General features: G+C 43.4%; 1 protein-coding gene across 2 annotated transcripts in view; it reads left to right on the forward strand.

The window, feature by feature from the left end:
- CERS6 (ceramide synthase 6) overlaps positions 1–16356 on the forward strand; it is a 195089-nt gene extending 178733 nt beyond the window's left edge. The window contains exons 9-11 of one of the 2 annotated variants that reach the window (XM_007671332.3): positions 5718–5874; positions 6608–6631; positions 10588–16356. In XM_007671332.3, the coding sequence (XP_007669522.2) occupies positions 5718–5874; positions 6608–6631; positions 10588–10752 (346 nt within the window). In that variant the 3' untranslated portion in view covers positions 10753–16356. The remainder of the gene's footprint in view (positions 1–5717; positions 5875–6607; positions 6632–10587) is intronic. The other variant, XM_029071823.2, reaches the window with a different exon arrangement.
- Positions 16357–16663: the final 307 nt, after the last annotated feature.

A 16663-nucleotide genomic window follows, 5' to 3' on the forward strand; every position in this document is an offset into this window, starting at 1 on the left:
TGCTGTGTCTTCAGTAATCACCGCCTGACTCATTTGAGTGATGAAATGGCTTCAGGAATAAGAAGCCCCCTTCCCACCCTCTGTCGTCTTTGGTAGTTCAGATGTGTTAATCTAGGTTTGAGGAAGGGGATAGCGAAAGAAGATAAATTAATAAGGGCGAGCAAAGAGGGGAATAAGTGGAAAAGGGAGAGGGGAGGAAGAGATAGAGAAAAGAAAGCATGAGTGTTGGGATTGTGTTCTAATCCTGGCTCTGCCATATGTCTGCTGTGTGACCTTGGGCAAGTTACTTCACTTCTCTGGCCCTCAGTTGCCTCATCTGTAAAATGGAATTAAGAGTGTAAGCCCAATGTGGGACAGGGACTGTGTCCAACCTGATTAACTTGTATCTGTCCCAGAGCTTAGAACAGTGTTTGGCACATAGTAAGTGCTTAAGTACCATAATTAATAATTATTATTTTAAGAGTGTGAGAGATTTGTGCTGGTCTAAAGATGTTGATTAAAAGTTTTAGCCTGGAAGAAAGGAAACTTTGGTCCTGGTAGGCCAGTAGTGAGCATAATTCGAATTGACAGATTTGACCATCTTTGTTGCTTTATGTCTTGGGATATTATTGGATCCCAGAGAGATAGTAGAGGGCCACATTCTGAAATTGACATAAAGGGAACCTCTTTAGTAAATTACTGTTTACCAGAATTATTATCATCATAGAGATCCTTTTTCAAATGAGATTGTTTTGTATTTCTGTTTACATTGTTTGGTAAATGCATTTTTAATTTATCATCTCCTACAGCAAATATATTAACCTTCTTTCCCCCACTCATACGCACCCTGGGTCAAATTAATAATCAGACTTCAAAGAGATCATTACAGAATTCTGTAGTAGGTTATTACAGTTGTGGTGTAAATGGCCATATCTGTAAAATACAGTGTCTCTTCAGGTGCACAAACATTTAAAATTCCAGGCACACCCCAGGTTACAACTAAACCATAATACATACCACTTGGGAACATAGCCCCTTATTGTACAATGCAATGCAAGATGCTAAAACAGATGAAAAAGTTATGGTTTCTCTACCACCAGCTAAGATTTTGGTATTAAGAAGTCTTTCATCTATTTTAAAGAAATCAGTTGCATTATACTTTCCCAAGTGCTTAGCAGAGTGTTGGGCAATCAGTCGTATTAATTTTTTTCAATCAGTCATTTATTAAGCATTTATTACGTGCCGAGCACTGTATTAAGCACTTGGGAGAGTACAGTATAACAGAATTAGCAGATGTGTTCCCTTCCCATAACGAGCTTAGAGTCTAGAGGAGTAAACACTCAATAAATGTCATTGATTGACTGAAGTAGACTCTGATGGAGAGAGAAGTTTAAAAGTCAAGTTACAAGGTCAGTAATGAAAAAAGCAGGCTGGTGTCCGATCTAAGTTAAGCACATTGTTCACTGAAATTGAAAAACCACTATAATCACAGAATGCTTTTACATTTTCAGCCTCTTGCAAAGATTCAACATCCCACTACAACTTCTCATTTCATGTTGCGATGTTATGTTTTGAATTCCTTTAACAAAAAAGTAAACGAGAGTTTAGTGCTCTAATAGTATATAGCATATAGAGGAGTTTCTTATAATTTTTCCAGTGGTTTTGGAATGGATATCAGTTTAGAAGATGAAAGTCAAGGAGAAAAGTACTTTGCAATACATCCACCATTTGAAGGACCATGAATCAGCTGTATTAGTTACCTCCGATAAACTATTAGACATCTCTGACTAATAAGCAATACTAGTCTTCTCTCCTCTCCGTGTGTATGGAAAGCTCTCTGAGGCTTTGAGGGCCAGTAGGTTGAGGGCAGTTTAGCCTCGAGTAGTGGATTCTGTTATTTAATTGGAGAACTTTACAGTGGAACTAATGCAGCCTCACTGTTCCAATGTTTTAGTCCCAAGAGGTTGAGGCTTGAGCTCTGAGATTCTGCAGATTGGGCAGCAGAGCCGATAGAGTGCCCGCATTTTTGGGCAGGAAAAAGGGCTTGGTTTTAAGTAAGCTGAATGCACCATCTAGTGGTTATGTGCTGCTGTCCCTAATGAAAGACACCATGAAACCGTCCCTGCTAATTCCGTGTTCTCCGGCCCGAGCCAAAGAGCAGTGGGAAAAAGGGTGGAATGGGATCTGGTTTGTACAAAACTGCAAAATCCTTGGTGCAAAACCAAAGACCTTTTCAGAGATTTCTAATGGCTCATTGGAACACTTATGTCGGGCCTAAGAAAGCTCAGGCCCTAGACCTCACTCTCCTGGACTGTGAGGAAGAGAGAATTGCTTCTCCATGAAAGAGGGTGGGACAAGGAATAATTCAGAGGCCATAGAAGTAGTTGGGCATTGTTGGTTTATCACCTTTCGGGGGAACAGATAACCCGGTAAGAGCTGCAAGGGAAATTCCTGCAAAATCCACAATTCGGTCTCATTTTTCCATGCCTTATCTGAAATGGATTCTTTTTTCCATCTTGGTGATTTTCAATAACCAAATCAATCAATCAGTGGTATTTATTGAGTGCTTACTGAGTACAGAGCACTGCGCTAAACACTTGGGAGCGTAAAATACACCGGAGTATTGCAAGGAGCTTACGGTCTAGAGGGAGAGACTGACCTCAAAATAAATTACGGGTATTTCCGTAAGTGTTGTGAGACAAACTGTTAATGGTGGTCTCGATTTGGTTTGAGCTTTCATTTTGTAATGATCCCCTGGTTGATTCGATTACTGAGAAGCAGCATGACCTAGTGGAAGAGCACAGGCCTGAGAGTCATGGGATGGACCTGGATTCTAACCCCAGCTTTGCCTCTTGCCTGGAGTGTGACTTTGGGCAAGTCACTTAACTTCTCTGTGCCTCAATTTCCTCATCTGAAAAAGGGAATTAAATATGTGTTCTTCCTCTCCCTAGCCACATGAGCCAGAGTCTCTGTCTGGCCTGATTATCTTCTGTCTCTCTCCCAGTGCTTAGAGCAATAGTTGGCACAGAACACTTAATAATAATAATGTTAATAATGTTGGTATTTGTTAAGCGCTTACTAGGTGCAGAGCACTGTTCTAAGCGCTGGGGTAGATACAGGGTAATCAGGTGGTCCCATGTGAGGCTCACGGTCTTAATCCCCATTTTACAGATGAGGTAACTGAGACACAGAGAAGTTAAGTGACTTGCCCACAGTCACACAGCTGACAAGTGGCAGAGCCGGGATTCGAACCCATGACCGCTGACTCCCAAACCCGTGCTCGTTCCACTGAACCACGGAAATACCACTGTCATCATCATCATCATCATTATTATTTTTGCTATTATTACTTCATTATGATTACACAGGTGGTGGTGTGTGAAGTGGGAGGGAGGGGGCTAATTACATTTCTTGCAGAAGAGAGGGTGCTAGGACCAGGAATACAAATGTCATTTTTAGTCAGTATGTTCATTCCTGGAGTTTTTGCGCTCTCAGAGAATGGAAGGTATTCTAATGCTTCTCTCCGCTGTCTGAATTCCTAATATTTTGCTGTTATTCTTGTTGCCCGGCTTCTCACTAAAATGCATCCATTTGGCAGTGACCGTGTTTCCCCAAGTGTGTCAATAGGCAGCCAACCCCTTTTTCAAACAAATCCCATTTCTTTTGAACAGCATCACAGAGTCGCTAAGTCTTCCAGTAGCAGAGCTATTGAATTCTGATGAGGCACGTCACCACTGACCTCTCTTACTGTAAAAAGCATTGAATCTGAAATGTGTAACACTAACCCTAAGTAACGCTGAAATAATGGCAGGTGCTTCTTCTGTAATGGACCGAAGCCTCTTCCCTATGAAAATGTTCTCTCTCAGGAGGTGACTCGCTCCCCCTGCAATATTTTTTTTAACTCAAATGGAATAAATCCCATCGCCCTGGAAAAGCTGAAACATTTGTTGTGCTGAAAAGTAGAACTGTGTGCGTGGAAAGATTATTACTGTGATCCCAGCCCCTTCTTGGGCTAGGAAGATTGAACCTGACTCAGACCTGTCATTCCCACAGCCATGGAAAGGAGATTTAAGCATGTGGCTGCCTCTTCTGTTGGACAGAAGCTAGCTGGGCAGGCCATTGTAGTCAAATGATGGTGGATGTACACTTCCCTTCGAAAGACCCCCACTGTGACAGGGTGTCTGATAAAGCACCGCATCTGAGAGCAGCTGTGGAGAAAGAGAAGCAGGGCCAGGTAGACTAGTGATAGTTTCAGCAAAAGACCTTGATTTCTCAGAGTATTATGATAATTTCCTTGGATTTGGTGAGAAATGTTTTTTTTTCTATTGATCTTTTCTCTCCACCTCTAATAATAATGATGATGATGATGATGGTATTTGTAAAGTGCTTACTCTCTGCCAAGCACTGTTCTGAGCGCTGGGATAGATACAAGGTTTCAGGTTGTCCCACGTGGGGCTCACAATCTTAATGCCCATTTTACAGATGAGGTCACTAAGGCACAGAGAAGTTAAGTGACTTGCCCAAAGTCACACAGCTGACAAGTGGTGGAGCCGGGATTAAAACCCATGACCTCTGATTCCCAAGCCTGTGCTCTTTCCACTAATCCACGTTGCACCTCTTCCCTCCTTCCCCCCAAAAAAGAAGAGTTTGATCCGTCTCTAAGGAAATTTAATACTGACTGCAGCAAAGGAGAGCAGACCAGAACTGGTGGACAGAAATGTGTAAACACGCAGCCCACAGCGCCCCATCTCTGAGTCTCTGGAGCAGGACTGCCTGAGGACCTAAACAGTCCTCTCCTTCCCCACCCTCATCTTCATGGGAAACCTCACCCACCCCACATCCAAGATGGGGAACATTCAAATTATTGTGGCCTTCTTTTGTGCTTAGGTCCATATAATAATAATGTTGGTATTTGTTAAGCACTTACTATGTGCAGAGCACTGTTCTAAGCACTGGGGTAGGTACAGGATAATCACGTTGTCCCACGTGAGGCTCACAGTTAATCCCCATTTTACAGATGAGGTAACTGAGGCACAGAGAAGTTAAGTGACTTGTCCACAGTCACACAGCTGACAAGTGGCAGAGCTGGGATTTGAACCCATGACTTCTGACTCCCAAGTCCAGGCTCTTTCCATTGAGCCACGCTGCTTCTCCAGTGTTGGTATTCGTTAAGCGCTTACTATGGGCAGAGCACTGTTCTAAGCACTGGGGAAGATACAGGGTAATCAGGTTGTCCCATGTGGGGCTCACAGTCTTCATCCCATTTTACAGATGAAGTAACTGAGGCACAGAGAAGTTAAGTGACTTGCCCCCAGTCACACAGCCAACAAGTGGCAGTCCATATGATTCCCAAGGGCAGCTGAGTAGAGAACTATGACACTCTGGGCCACTAAAATTCTTCATTTGGTCCATTTTATCCCTGTTCTGACTTTATTTAGCTGTTGAACCTTTGCCGTGTGCCTGCTGTCTTTCTCACTCCCTTTTTATGTTGACAAGTCCTTTGTGGGCCAGAAACCACATGTCAGCTAATGTCCGGGGATTCTTCCCAGTGCCTTGTAAAGTGTTCCACACATTAAGTGCCTAATAGATGTTATTGACTATTGGCCAAGAGAACCAGTTACATCCTCCGTATAGTTGGGCATCGTTATCTGTGCTATTTGTTCTCAAGGTAGTATAATGAACCTCTTTAAAAATGTAATTGCCTTATATATTTTACAATTTTTAATCTTTTCTTTTAGGGTATTAAACACAACACTATTTGAAAGTTGGGAAATTGTTGGACCATATCCATCCTGGTGGGTCTTTAATTTATTACTGCTACTACTTCAAGTGCTGAACTGCTTTTGGTCGTATTTGATCGTTAAGATAGCCTGCAAAGCGATTTCAAAAGGCAAGGTAAGACAACATGAACTCTGTCCAAAGGCTGACAGAGTATTGTTTCTTTTTGCTCTTCCAAATCATTTTTGTTCTTCCAGATGTTATAAAACCTGATATTTTTCCAAAACGCCATGTAATTTCTAGCTGGCATAACCCAAATTTATACTTTTTCAGGATTTCCTTCCTTTACTCGAGAGAGTCTTTTAAGTCCTCCTAAGTGAAACAGGGACAATGTCCGATTTGAATATCTTGTATCTCTTCCAGCACTTTAACCCAGTACTTGACCCCAAGAAAGTGCTTAACAAATACCATCATTATTATTACTGCATCACTGATAATGATCTCTCAACCTAGTGTATTTCTGTTTTTAGATCTGATGATGGGACATTATTGTGTGTTTTAATTTCATTTTGCTTTTTAAATAGTGCAATTTATATCTTCTTTCTAAGAGGGGCACCCATTGCATACTTTGTCGTGTTCCCATTGACCACTCAGGGCATTTGGGGGTGGGCATTTATCACTTTAAATAATGGTGAGGATCATTGCCTTCCTTGTGGATTTCCATAAAAACAAATGAACAATAGCTTTGAGCAGTTGGAGTCCTTGAAACTTCCACCATTTCTAAGCCTCAGTGGTCCTTTTCTAAGCCTCAGTGGTCCCAATGGCATCTAACAGGTGAGTTCTCAGAAGCAATTCCTGTGACTTTTTCTTATGTTGCTTATTTGTTCTCTTCCTTGTGCCCTCCGGGAAGGCTGGGAAGTGGAATCCTTTGCATGTAAGTCTCTCACAACCTCCATCCATGTTCCAAGGGGTGTTGAGAATGCTTCAGTGTACCTTGCATGTTTCTTCCTAGCATGTGTGAACTCTCCGAATGCTTCAGTGCTAGAATCAAATGGAGAATCGCAACAGGACCCGTTTTCATATTGTCATAAGGGGCAACAGTCCAAGGACAAGAGTATAGCCCGCTGGATTCTGTTTTTCATCCTTGGCCGTCCCTGAACCACTTCAATTTCCGTAACACAACTTCCTTGTTCTGCTTCCTCAACCAGATGTCCCACTTGGATTCAAGCGTGGGGCAGAAAGGCAGGAAAATCTGAACCAAACCTGCATTGATTTTTTCATGGTAATAGTATCAGCCCTCGAGAGAGCGAAGCCACTGCTCAGTTCAGAGAATTCAGCAGCGAACAGACCAAACTCCTGAGTTTTAAAACCAGTTTCGTTCTTGCCTCCTGGGCTCTGTCATTCTTGACCCCAGGGATCTCATCTCTGATCAGATAGGCCTCCACCTCATAGAGGCTCAGCTCTGACTAATCATTTCTTGAAACCACCTAGTGAGTTTAATCTCCTTTAAAGATACTAAGGAATTGAAACAATGGTTTAGCAAAAAACGTCAAAGCACCCCGGCCTAGTGGAAAGAGTTTGGGCCTGGGAGTCGGGAGTCCTGGGTTCTAATCCCAGCTCCGCCTCTTGTCTGCCTTGTGACCTTAGGCAGATTACTTCTCTGTCCCTTAGTTACCTCATCTATAAAATGGGAAATGAGATTGTGAGCTCTCTGTGGGACATGGGCTGTGTCCAACCTGATTATCTTGTATCTACCCAGCACTTAGTACAGTGCATGAAACATAGCGAGTACTTAACAAATGCCATTAAAATAAAAAAAACTACCAGTCTTACTCCGATTTTTCACCATTATGCCCTCTCTCTTCTGCTACCCTCCCCGAAATGAACGTAAAGGTAATTTCTCATTATGTTCCCACCCTTTTTGTGTTAAAAATTTTATCAGCTCACCCTTCTATGCTGGTGTGATTTAAAAATTGTGAAAGATTGTAAATGCAAATTGGGGTGGTTAATCTATCCAGCACTGCTGTTTTCCTTGGATTCTTGTCAGTCTTCTCCCCAACACTGCTAATAGGGAGCCATCAATTTTACTAACAAATGGGATGTAGGAGATCATCTTAGATAGCTGCCATTCATGGTTCACTGTGACATTAATATTCTGCTGTGGGCACTGGTTACAGGTTCTTCGTCCTGTAAAGAGATGTTATTCTGTCACTTTAAATGATTTCTTTCTTTAAAGGTATCATTTATATGGATTTGTCTTACTGCCATTTCACCCAAGAGACTAGGGTTGCAGATGTGAATTAATCACTTTAAGCAACTAAAATTTCCTTTTCCTGGCAGTTGCATTTATAGCAAATTTCATTCTGTAAATGTATGGTCTTGGATGGGATGGAGAGGCAGAGAGGTGATAACACTGAGCACTCCTTAGAGGTTAACTTGGAGGGAAAAATACAAGTAGTTAATGGAATTCAGCCGTCTCCCAGGAAATGTTCAGAGTTCAGTATTTTGGGGGACTTTAATACAGTTTTGCTCTAAATTACTTCAGTCCTGGGCAAACAGATTATGTATGAATTTATATCTCTGGGTTTTATCTTGCCCTTCCATTTATAGACTTACTCTAACATGAATGAATAGAAGATTGATGAGCCCCACAAGAATTACTTGGAGAATTCATTAGTATTTAAAATGACTTTTGTGCAGGACGTGAACAGTACATTAAATGAGCAGGATTGTTTTTTCCAAGGTCTTTAGCCCCTCCGTTAGCTGGAAGGAAAGATCCTGCCAGGCTTTCAGCAGGGACTCAGTATTTTGTCAAAGCAGGGAGAGCGATGACCTTCATGATCGCTTTGGCCGTAAGAGGGTTTTGTTTTTGCAGTGTGCAATACCCCTGCACCTTGTTGCACCCATGCCCCAGAGGGAACACAATCATAATAAGAATGGTACTTGTCAAGTGCTTACTATGTGCCAAGGGCTGTTCTAAATGCTGGGGTAGATACAAGTTACTCAGGTTGGACACAGACCCTGGCCCACATTGGACTCGCACTCTTAATTCCCATTTTTTACAGAAACACAGACAAGTGAAGTGACTTGCTCAAGGTCACCCAGCAGACAAGTGGTGGAGCCAGGATTAGAATGACAGGCTGTATGTGAGCCACCAGCACTGGAGACCATTCCTTTGTGCAGGTCCTCAGTTCCCAAATCTTGGTGTCTGGGCAGAGGCCCGTTTATTGTTTACTGTTGGGAAACAGCATGGCCTGGGGGAAAGAGCCTGGACCTGGGTTCCAGTCCCGGCTCCACCACTGGTCTGCCGTGTTACCCCAGGCAGGTCACTTAACTGTTCTGTGCCTTAGTTTCCTTGTGCAAAATGAGGATTAAATCCCTGTTCTCCCTCCTACTTAGACTATGAGCCCCATGTGGGACAGAAACTGTCCAACTTGGTAAACTTGTATCCACCCCAGCGCTTAGAACAGTTCTTGACACATAGTAAGCATTTAACAGGTACCGTAATCATTGTTGTTATTCTTTTTTATTATTATTACTACAGTGGGAGGCTCCAGCCTGTGTTCCGTGCAGCAGCAGCTAGGGTGTGGAGGATTGGGGCAGGGGGTCATGTGCCGAAGGTTCCCCTCTCAACGTGCAGTGTCCACTCAATGTCAGGCTTGGGCCCATCCTGCACCTGAGGGTGCGGTGCAGCCCTAGAGTTGCGCCTCCCTCCCTGCCCCCACAAACAATCACCACCACTAGGCCACGTTGAGTAGAGTACGGGCCTGGGAGTCAGAAGGACCTGGGTTCAATTCCTGGCTCCGCCACTCGTCTGCTGTGTGACCTTGGGCAAGTCACTTAATTTCTCTGTGCTTCAGTAAAACGAGCATTAAAACTGAGAGCCCCATGTGGGACAGGGACTGCTTCCAACCTGATTTGTTTGTATTTACTCAAGTTCTTAGAACGGTGTTTGACAAATAATAAGCACTTAACAATTTTTTATTATTATTATTGCTGTCAAATGTTGTCGAGTTGTTTCTGATTCATAGCGACTCTATGAATATATTTTCTCCAGATTGTCCTGTCTTCTGCCATAACAAATACAAAATACCATCATTATGGTTATTACTATTACATTCAGTAGGGGCAGGATCTCTGGAAGGGAAGCTGCAAAGGGAAGACATACTTTGGAGCCTGCAGTGATTTAAAACTCACTGCACCGCCTGTGCCATTTCTCCGTCCAGTTGGACTCCCCTGGGAGCATTATTGCACTAAGCCTCAGCTCCTCCCTCGCTTCACATGTGCCCGCTTGTCCATCCAGTGGGGTTTGGGCTTCGGCAGGGATCGGAGAGAAAGGAGGGAGAGGGAAGCTCAAGCCGTGTCCAACCCCGCTTTCCTTCCAGCTGGGGAATCCATTAAGGTCTGCATCTCACAAACGCCATGTGAGGGGATGGATAGGACAGACTCTCTTTATCAAACTGGACAGAAATCGAGACATGTCTATTTTCAGCCGCCTCCCTGGCCCTGAATTTCATTCTCACCTTTCTCTGTTTCCCCACTGAGCATGGCGTAGGGCAAAGAGAACCGGACTGAGACCCTGAAGACGCAGATCCGAAGCCCAGTTCCACCACTGGCTAACTCTGTGATCTTGAACAAGTCACTTAACCTCTCTGGATCTCAATATCCTTCTCTGAAAAATGGGAATAAGAGGTTGTGGGACAGGAGCAGTGTCCGATCTCATAACCTTTTATCTACCCGAGTGAGGACATAGTAAACGCTAGATTATGGCCATGAATATTATTCTTCATTTCATTTCACCTCTCGTAAGGCTCAGGCAGCAGACTGAGCCAGGTCAAGCATCCTCAGTCCAGGAATGAGCCAGTCACGCTCTCCTTCTGATCTCGCCAGGTGTCGAAGGATGACCGAAGCGACATCGAGTCCAGTTCAGACGAGGAAGGCTCAGTGCTGCCTGCCAAGAAACGGCACCACGTCTCCGCCACCAATGGGACCGGAGGCAATGCCAACGGGACAAACGGGCATCTCCCGGGAGGCCCTTGTTCAGAGGAACATTGAGCCCTCGGTCCAGCCAAGAGACCCAGACAGAGCGAACTCTTTGGTATTGGAAGGACTTTTAAGTTGTGAATGCAGTTCCTTTCTTCTATCTCAGCATCAGAAACAAAAATTAGGAGTATCAAAGCATTCTGATAGTGCACTGCCATATTTCCTGTCTGTGAATGAAAAAAGACTTAGCATTCTCTATATGTAGGCATGCTGTATGTATGTATATGTAACTGACACAATGGGAACAGTATTTTCACGTGTACTGTCATTGAATATTATTAATTTTTTGTAATCGTTTGGAAATCTGGGTCTGAGGGGCATTTCCTCACTCCTTTGGCTCTATAAATCCCCTGTGGGTAGAAGAGACAGGCCCAAGTCTCACCTGCCCACCCACACAGCTTGTGCTTGGTCTGCTCTAAGTATTGATCGGCTAGATTTGTCATTTACAGAAGTGAAACCATAGCTCTCCCATTTACTGTTTAGCCCCCCATTCCTTTTTCTTCCTTGGTGTGACAGCGCTGGTTTCGTTATCACCTAAAAAAATGTCCCAGAGACCATCCTCCTGGTGTAAACTTGAAAGGGGTCTGTTTTTGAGTAGTCTCGCTAATGTGATCAATTAGCAGTTCAAATTAACAGTGTAGGGTATTATTTCGGTATTGTTCTAAACCAAATCGGTGGCTAATTGCATTAGAATAGACTTCATTACGTATGCACAGGCCTAAGAGGTGTCAATTTCAGTGCAGCGAGACTGGCAAGCACAAGGTGGTAGATTAGTTCTGCCTGGTCTCTTTGAACTTTCTGTACTGCTTCTCTTTGGAAACAACACTTATTTCTGCTCCAGAAGGGAGAGAGGGGGTCAGAGAGAGGTTTGCTGAAGCCCATAATGGCAAATGCAAAAATCTCAACCGACATTGAGAATTTGTCCCTGCTGCCTGGCGATGATGTAAGGCAGAGACGTAAGCTGAAAGGGTAGACAAGAGTTCAGTGCATCAGCAAATAGGTTTCAATTAGGCTTTCCTGCTGTTTTTATAATTACCGTGGTCTTGCATCACTCTATGGAAGAGAGGAGATAGAGTGTTTTCTGAGAACTGCAAAAGCTGATTTAAAAATCTTGGCAAAATTCACCCATGGGTGCAGAGAACTTGAGAGGTGTCAAGATCCCCCATGGTGCTTGGCATTACTAACTTTGTGTGGGTGCGGAGCGAAAGGACACGGAAGATGGCAGAAATATTGAACCCTGGCCTTCTGCCATGTTGAGATGAGTTCCTGCAGCAGCAGCCTGACACCCGAATCCACTTTCCTTACTTGGAAGCTTGCTTTACTTTCCAGGAAAATCCAGCTGGAGTGGCTCCTTTCAGAAACACTAAGTTCCTTTTCCACCCTGGGGCAGGATTAGCGGCTGGTGATTTCTGGAGAACAGCGTTTGCTGAGCCTCCGATCCAGCAGGTCTGTGTGGGTGCAGAAGGACAATGTGCACAGAAGCCAAAGAAAGTCTTCTTTAAACGGAAGGAATGAAAAAGGAAAAATCAGTTTTTTATCAGATTCTTCACTCACATCCAGAATGGCAACTTCATGTAACTTCTCTTATCCCAGGAAAATCCTTCACTACGATCTCGATCTTAATTCACACGCTTACAGGAGCTTGTTTCTGGCATGATCCTTGCCCATTTTGAAGCCGTTTGAGAATCTGGTGACGTTTCCTTTTCTACTCTGAGCTGCATCACGTCTGGCCGTGGGCTGGGTTCGTGTGGGAGTGCCTATGGGGCTGTGCCTGCAGATGGCCCCCACACACTTGTGAGTGTGTTTGTGATAGCGGTCGTTAAGTGTAGAGAGCAACCAGGCAACCTATAAATCATCAAAAAATGTTCAGAAATGAAGAATATTACAGATAAAGCAATATCAAGCATTTACCGGAATTTATTTCGGGGAGAATGGAGTTCCTCTTAATACCTTTTAAAATGTAGACTAGAGTAGGTACAGAAAGTGCCCAGCATAGGAGACTTTCAGCTGAAGTAATATAATGGGAATAGTGTGTTTTTCATTGTCTTAAACCAAGTGACATGTTCTCTCCCTTTTAGATTTCACAGGCTCATCCCCAAAAGTCTGATTGGTCCAGGGGAGCCAGGAAGAATTGCTAGAACATGAGGTGTGTGGTACTTATCACTGGGCGCATTTTCTCTTCACTGGAGAACAGTGGGAAATAGAATCGGGTGGACTCTTTATGGCGGCTGGAACTATCCCAGTGCGGTCCTGCTGTTGCTGTGAACGGTTTGATTGCATTTCAGACTGGAGGGCTGGTGGTTGGCTGCTGAGAGATCCCCAAATTTAAGTTAGTGAGTCGCCTATGGAATCTTCTCCGTAATGGCCCAGGATGTTCAGTTAGGCTAGGAAAGAGTAGCACGCAAAGTTTTTGTTGTCTCTACGTGTTATAATCTTCAGCAGTATGTGTGCTTTATAAATGTAAAAGTAGATAAAATAGGAGTTTAACGCTCCGTAGTGTAACTTAACCCCGAGTAGACACTATAACCTATTGATCCCAACAACCGAAGTTCTACTAGCCAAGGGTACTGTGGGTTGGGAAAAAGGATGGGTCTAGGAAAGCCCCTTGGGGAAAAAACTACTGTTATTCCAAAAATACATAGATTTTCTTGGTGTATTAGAGAAAGATAGACAATGGCTGGGAGAATTTATCCCTGAGTCGGAGTACTGGCCAAAATGTATTCTCCGTGTGTAAAGCCAAGTGTGTGTTTCCTGAAAGTTAAGTAGAAATGTAGCAGTTTTCTGCTCTCACCTTTATCCTTTTTTTTTTTTTTTTTGGAAGATGCTTCAAAGTTGAGCTTTGGTGTCCCTGTATTTTCAATCAGTTAGAGACCGCTCTGACTTCCACGTCCTGCCGGCCCAGTTTACAACAGCAGAGTATTTTTTCCTCCTTGCCGCCATTGCAGTGGTTCATTGGTAGGACCATTGAAAATGGCTACAAGAAACATAATACTCAGCTCCAAATCGCATTGTGTGATTTCTGCAGTTTCCCTCTGTGGGTGTGTTTGTGTGTGTGGTGGGGGGAGGGTAGGGGCGGAGGAGAGGAAGGAGTCTTCCCAGATTTGGGATGTGTTTTAAACCTTTTGAGTTTTGCAGATGTCTCTCTCCACTTTTAGAGGGGTTCGCCTCCCCCATTTCATTACTATCCAACTCCACCTCTGCTGCCTCATATAGTTGGAGCTCCAGATGACTTATGCAGACGGAGCAGCCTCTTTCAGGGAAGATTAGCCTGCTTTGGAGGAAACCAAGGGAAAATGCAAGCAGGAAAATGAAGTTTCAGGGTCAGAGTGCCCATTCTCTATCAGCCAAATCTGAAAATGCTTGATTCTGTTGCCAAACTTTCAGTCCCAGGTGTTTGATGGAGGTCAAAATTCAGCAAATTGAGTTCTTTTATCCTTAATGGAAAGGGCCCAAGCCTTTCTCTGGGTGTACTGCAACGTCAGTGTTATTCATTCTGATGGAAAAGGTAATTCTAACTGACCTTGGTCTTTTTGCTGTTCAACTCCGGAAAGACTGTCAAAGATTGAACACGACTTCCGTCTTTACCCCAAGCCCCCATTCCTGCATTGAAGATCATTTTCTGGTCTGATTCAGAAAGTTGGTCAGAATTTGCTGTTTGGACAGACCTTCCATTTTCTGAAATTTGCTTTCAAGTTCCTGGAACTTTGAGCAAATGCAAGATAATGAAAAAAGACTTTCAGGTTCCCTTCATCAGTATGTGTCAGTGTCGTTACTTCCAGAGGGATTGTATAGAAGGGGCTGTGTGTTAGTATTCCAGGTTAGTATTTAAGGTCTTAATGTCCTATTTGGTTATCCATTCTCTTTGCCTTATAAACCGAGGCTCTGTTGCGTGAGTTTGACACCCCAAACAAAGCGAGCAAATTGCCACCTTGATCAGAACATGCTCACAAATCACTTCTGGCTCCTAATTAACTTTTGTGTAGAAAAATAAGTTGGATTTGCATTTTACCCAGCACACTGCGGGGAAGCCTAGGGTTTTCATTAAGAATCGACAGAGAGATGCAGTATCCTGAAGGGAAGGAGGAGCCGCAGTCTCCACAAGGAGAAGATTTCTCTGCTGATTAAATTCAGTTGTGCCATTTTCAAAATACCAATGTGAGGTATTGAATAGTTTCCATGGGGCCAGCTTCTGCTATTCAAGTTTCAAAGAACACGTAAAGTCAAATCCCGCCTTTACGCATCCACGCGTGAATAAAGACGAATTCAGCCTTGCCGTAGGCAGCCGGTTACGGGTGAGATGCTGTCTTTCCTGAAGGTTTGATCTGAATTGCTAGCAGTGGGTATCATTTTCCTGGGGAAATGTTTCCAGACTTCTGAGAACTGTCGGCCCAGAGCCTATTGGAAATCTACAGAACCCCATGGACACCTCAAAGACTGAGCCCTTCTTTCCACACATTCCAAGTTTGGGCACAGCCCACATGCTGGACTGACGTTGGAGTCCCACACACAAAGAAGGGCTTTAACAACCAGGTGCCCATCCCAATCACCTCACCGTGTCACCTCACCGTGTCCCTAGCTCAGCCAGTCTAGGATCTAAACGGGAAGCTGTGGGAAGGTTCTAGAGCCCACTGGGCTTGTGCCTCAATCAGTCAACAGAGTCCTTCCAGACTCCCATTGGCTCAATGAAAGGACAGGACATTGTCGCTCTTTGGCAGTTGATTCTTTGATAGTTCTTAAATCGCAGGTTTGATCCACTTCTTTGTGAACTGTGTTTCCCTGGTCGGCACACTTGTGTGAAGTGGGCCGCTGCTGCATTGATTCTCAGTCACCCCCGCCCTCTCCCACACCCCCCCATCAGAAGACATACCACTTCGCGGTGACCTATAAATTGCAGTTGCCTTGAAGCTACCAAACAAGACCTGTGTGAGTGGTTTATATGTCGGGTTGGAAATGACATTTTACTCAGAATTTTTTTTAAATCAAGATGAAAGTTTAAAAAACTGGCATTTGTGTAATTGCCTTTAAAAGCAAAGGGAATTCTGATTGTAGTTGCAAAGAAAACACAGGGCTGGAATGTGTCTCGACACCCTTACTGTCCACGGAAACGGGTTCAAATCCAATCTGAAGGAGGGCAAGAGTCTGAGAATTTCAGCCTAGTACTTCAATGATCTTAAATCGTGTCAGGTAGTTACAGATCCCTTTTTTCCCCAATCTGATTTCCTTAAGGTCATGATTTTTGCACCTTCCCTCCTCCCCCTGCTTTTGCTTATAGATTAGCTTTCGTTCCCATTAGCTATACATTTGGTGGGTTTTGTTTTGAATTTTACCTGCAGTGAGAAATGGTGGGACAGATGACACAGATTTCACCCGTGTTTTTAAAACTGCTCTGGGCTTGGGGCAACTTGGTCAGAAATAGAATGATGTACTTTTAGGTTATTAGAAATCTTTTATGTATAGCTATTGTGCATAACTGAACTTTGGGAGTTACTTTGTGTTTTGATGATTTTTTATATGGAAGATACAATTATTCATCCTTGAATATCTGGAACCAATCATTATTGTGAATTATTTTATTTTGGAAACACTTTCATAATAAAGATAAGTATTAGAAATGCACACCCTTTCTTCTCTGTACAATGATGTTTACAGTGTTCCAAAACTCACTGGCAGTCAGTATTTCCAAGTTCATATCCCAGAATGATTCAAATTTTTTATTATTTTCCCTAAGTTCATTGTTGAAAAGCACCTCTTTATAGCATGGTACACCACTTGTTCAAATTTGTCATAAAGCAGATTTCCAAGTACAATTTTTCCCACAACACTTGCATCTAAAAAGTATATCCCAAGAAAATTTAATTCCTTACACTGTTCAAGGAGAAAGAAATAACCAAAGAGGATTTTCAGAAAAGCTAAGAGTTGGAAG

Source organism: Ornithorhynchus anatinus, chromosome 9 (genome assembly GCF_004115215.2).
Source record: "Ornithorhynchus anatinus isolate Pmale09 chromosome 9, mOrnAna1.pri.v4, whole genome shotgun sequence".
In the NCBI taxonomy this organism is placed as follows: domain Eukaryota; kingdom Metazoa; phylum Chordata; class Mammalia; order Monotremata; family Ornithorhynchidae; genus Ornithorhynchus; species Ornithorhynchus anatinus.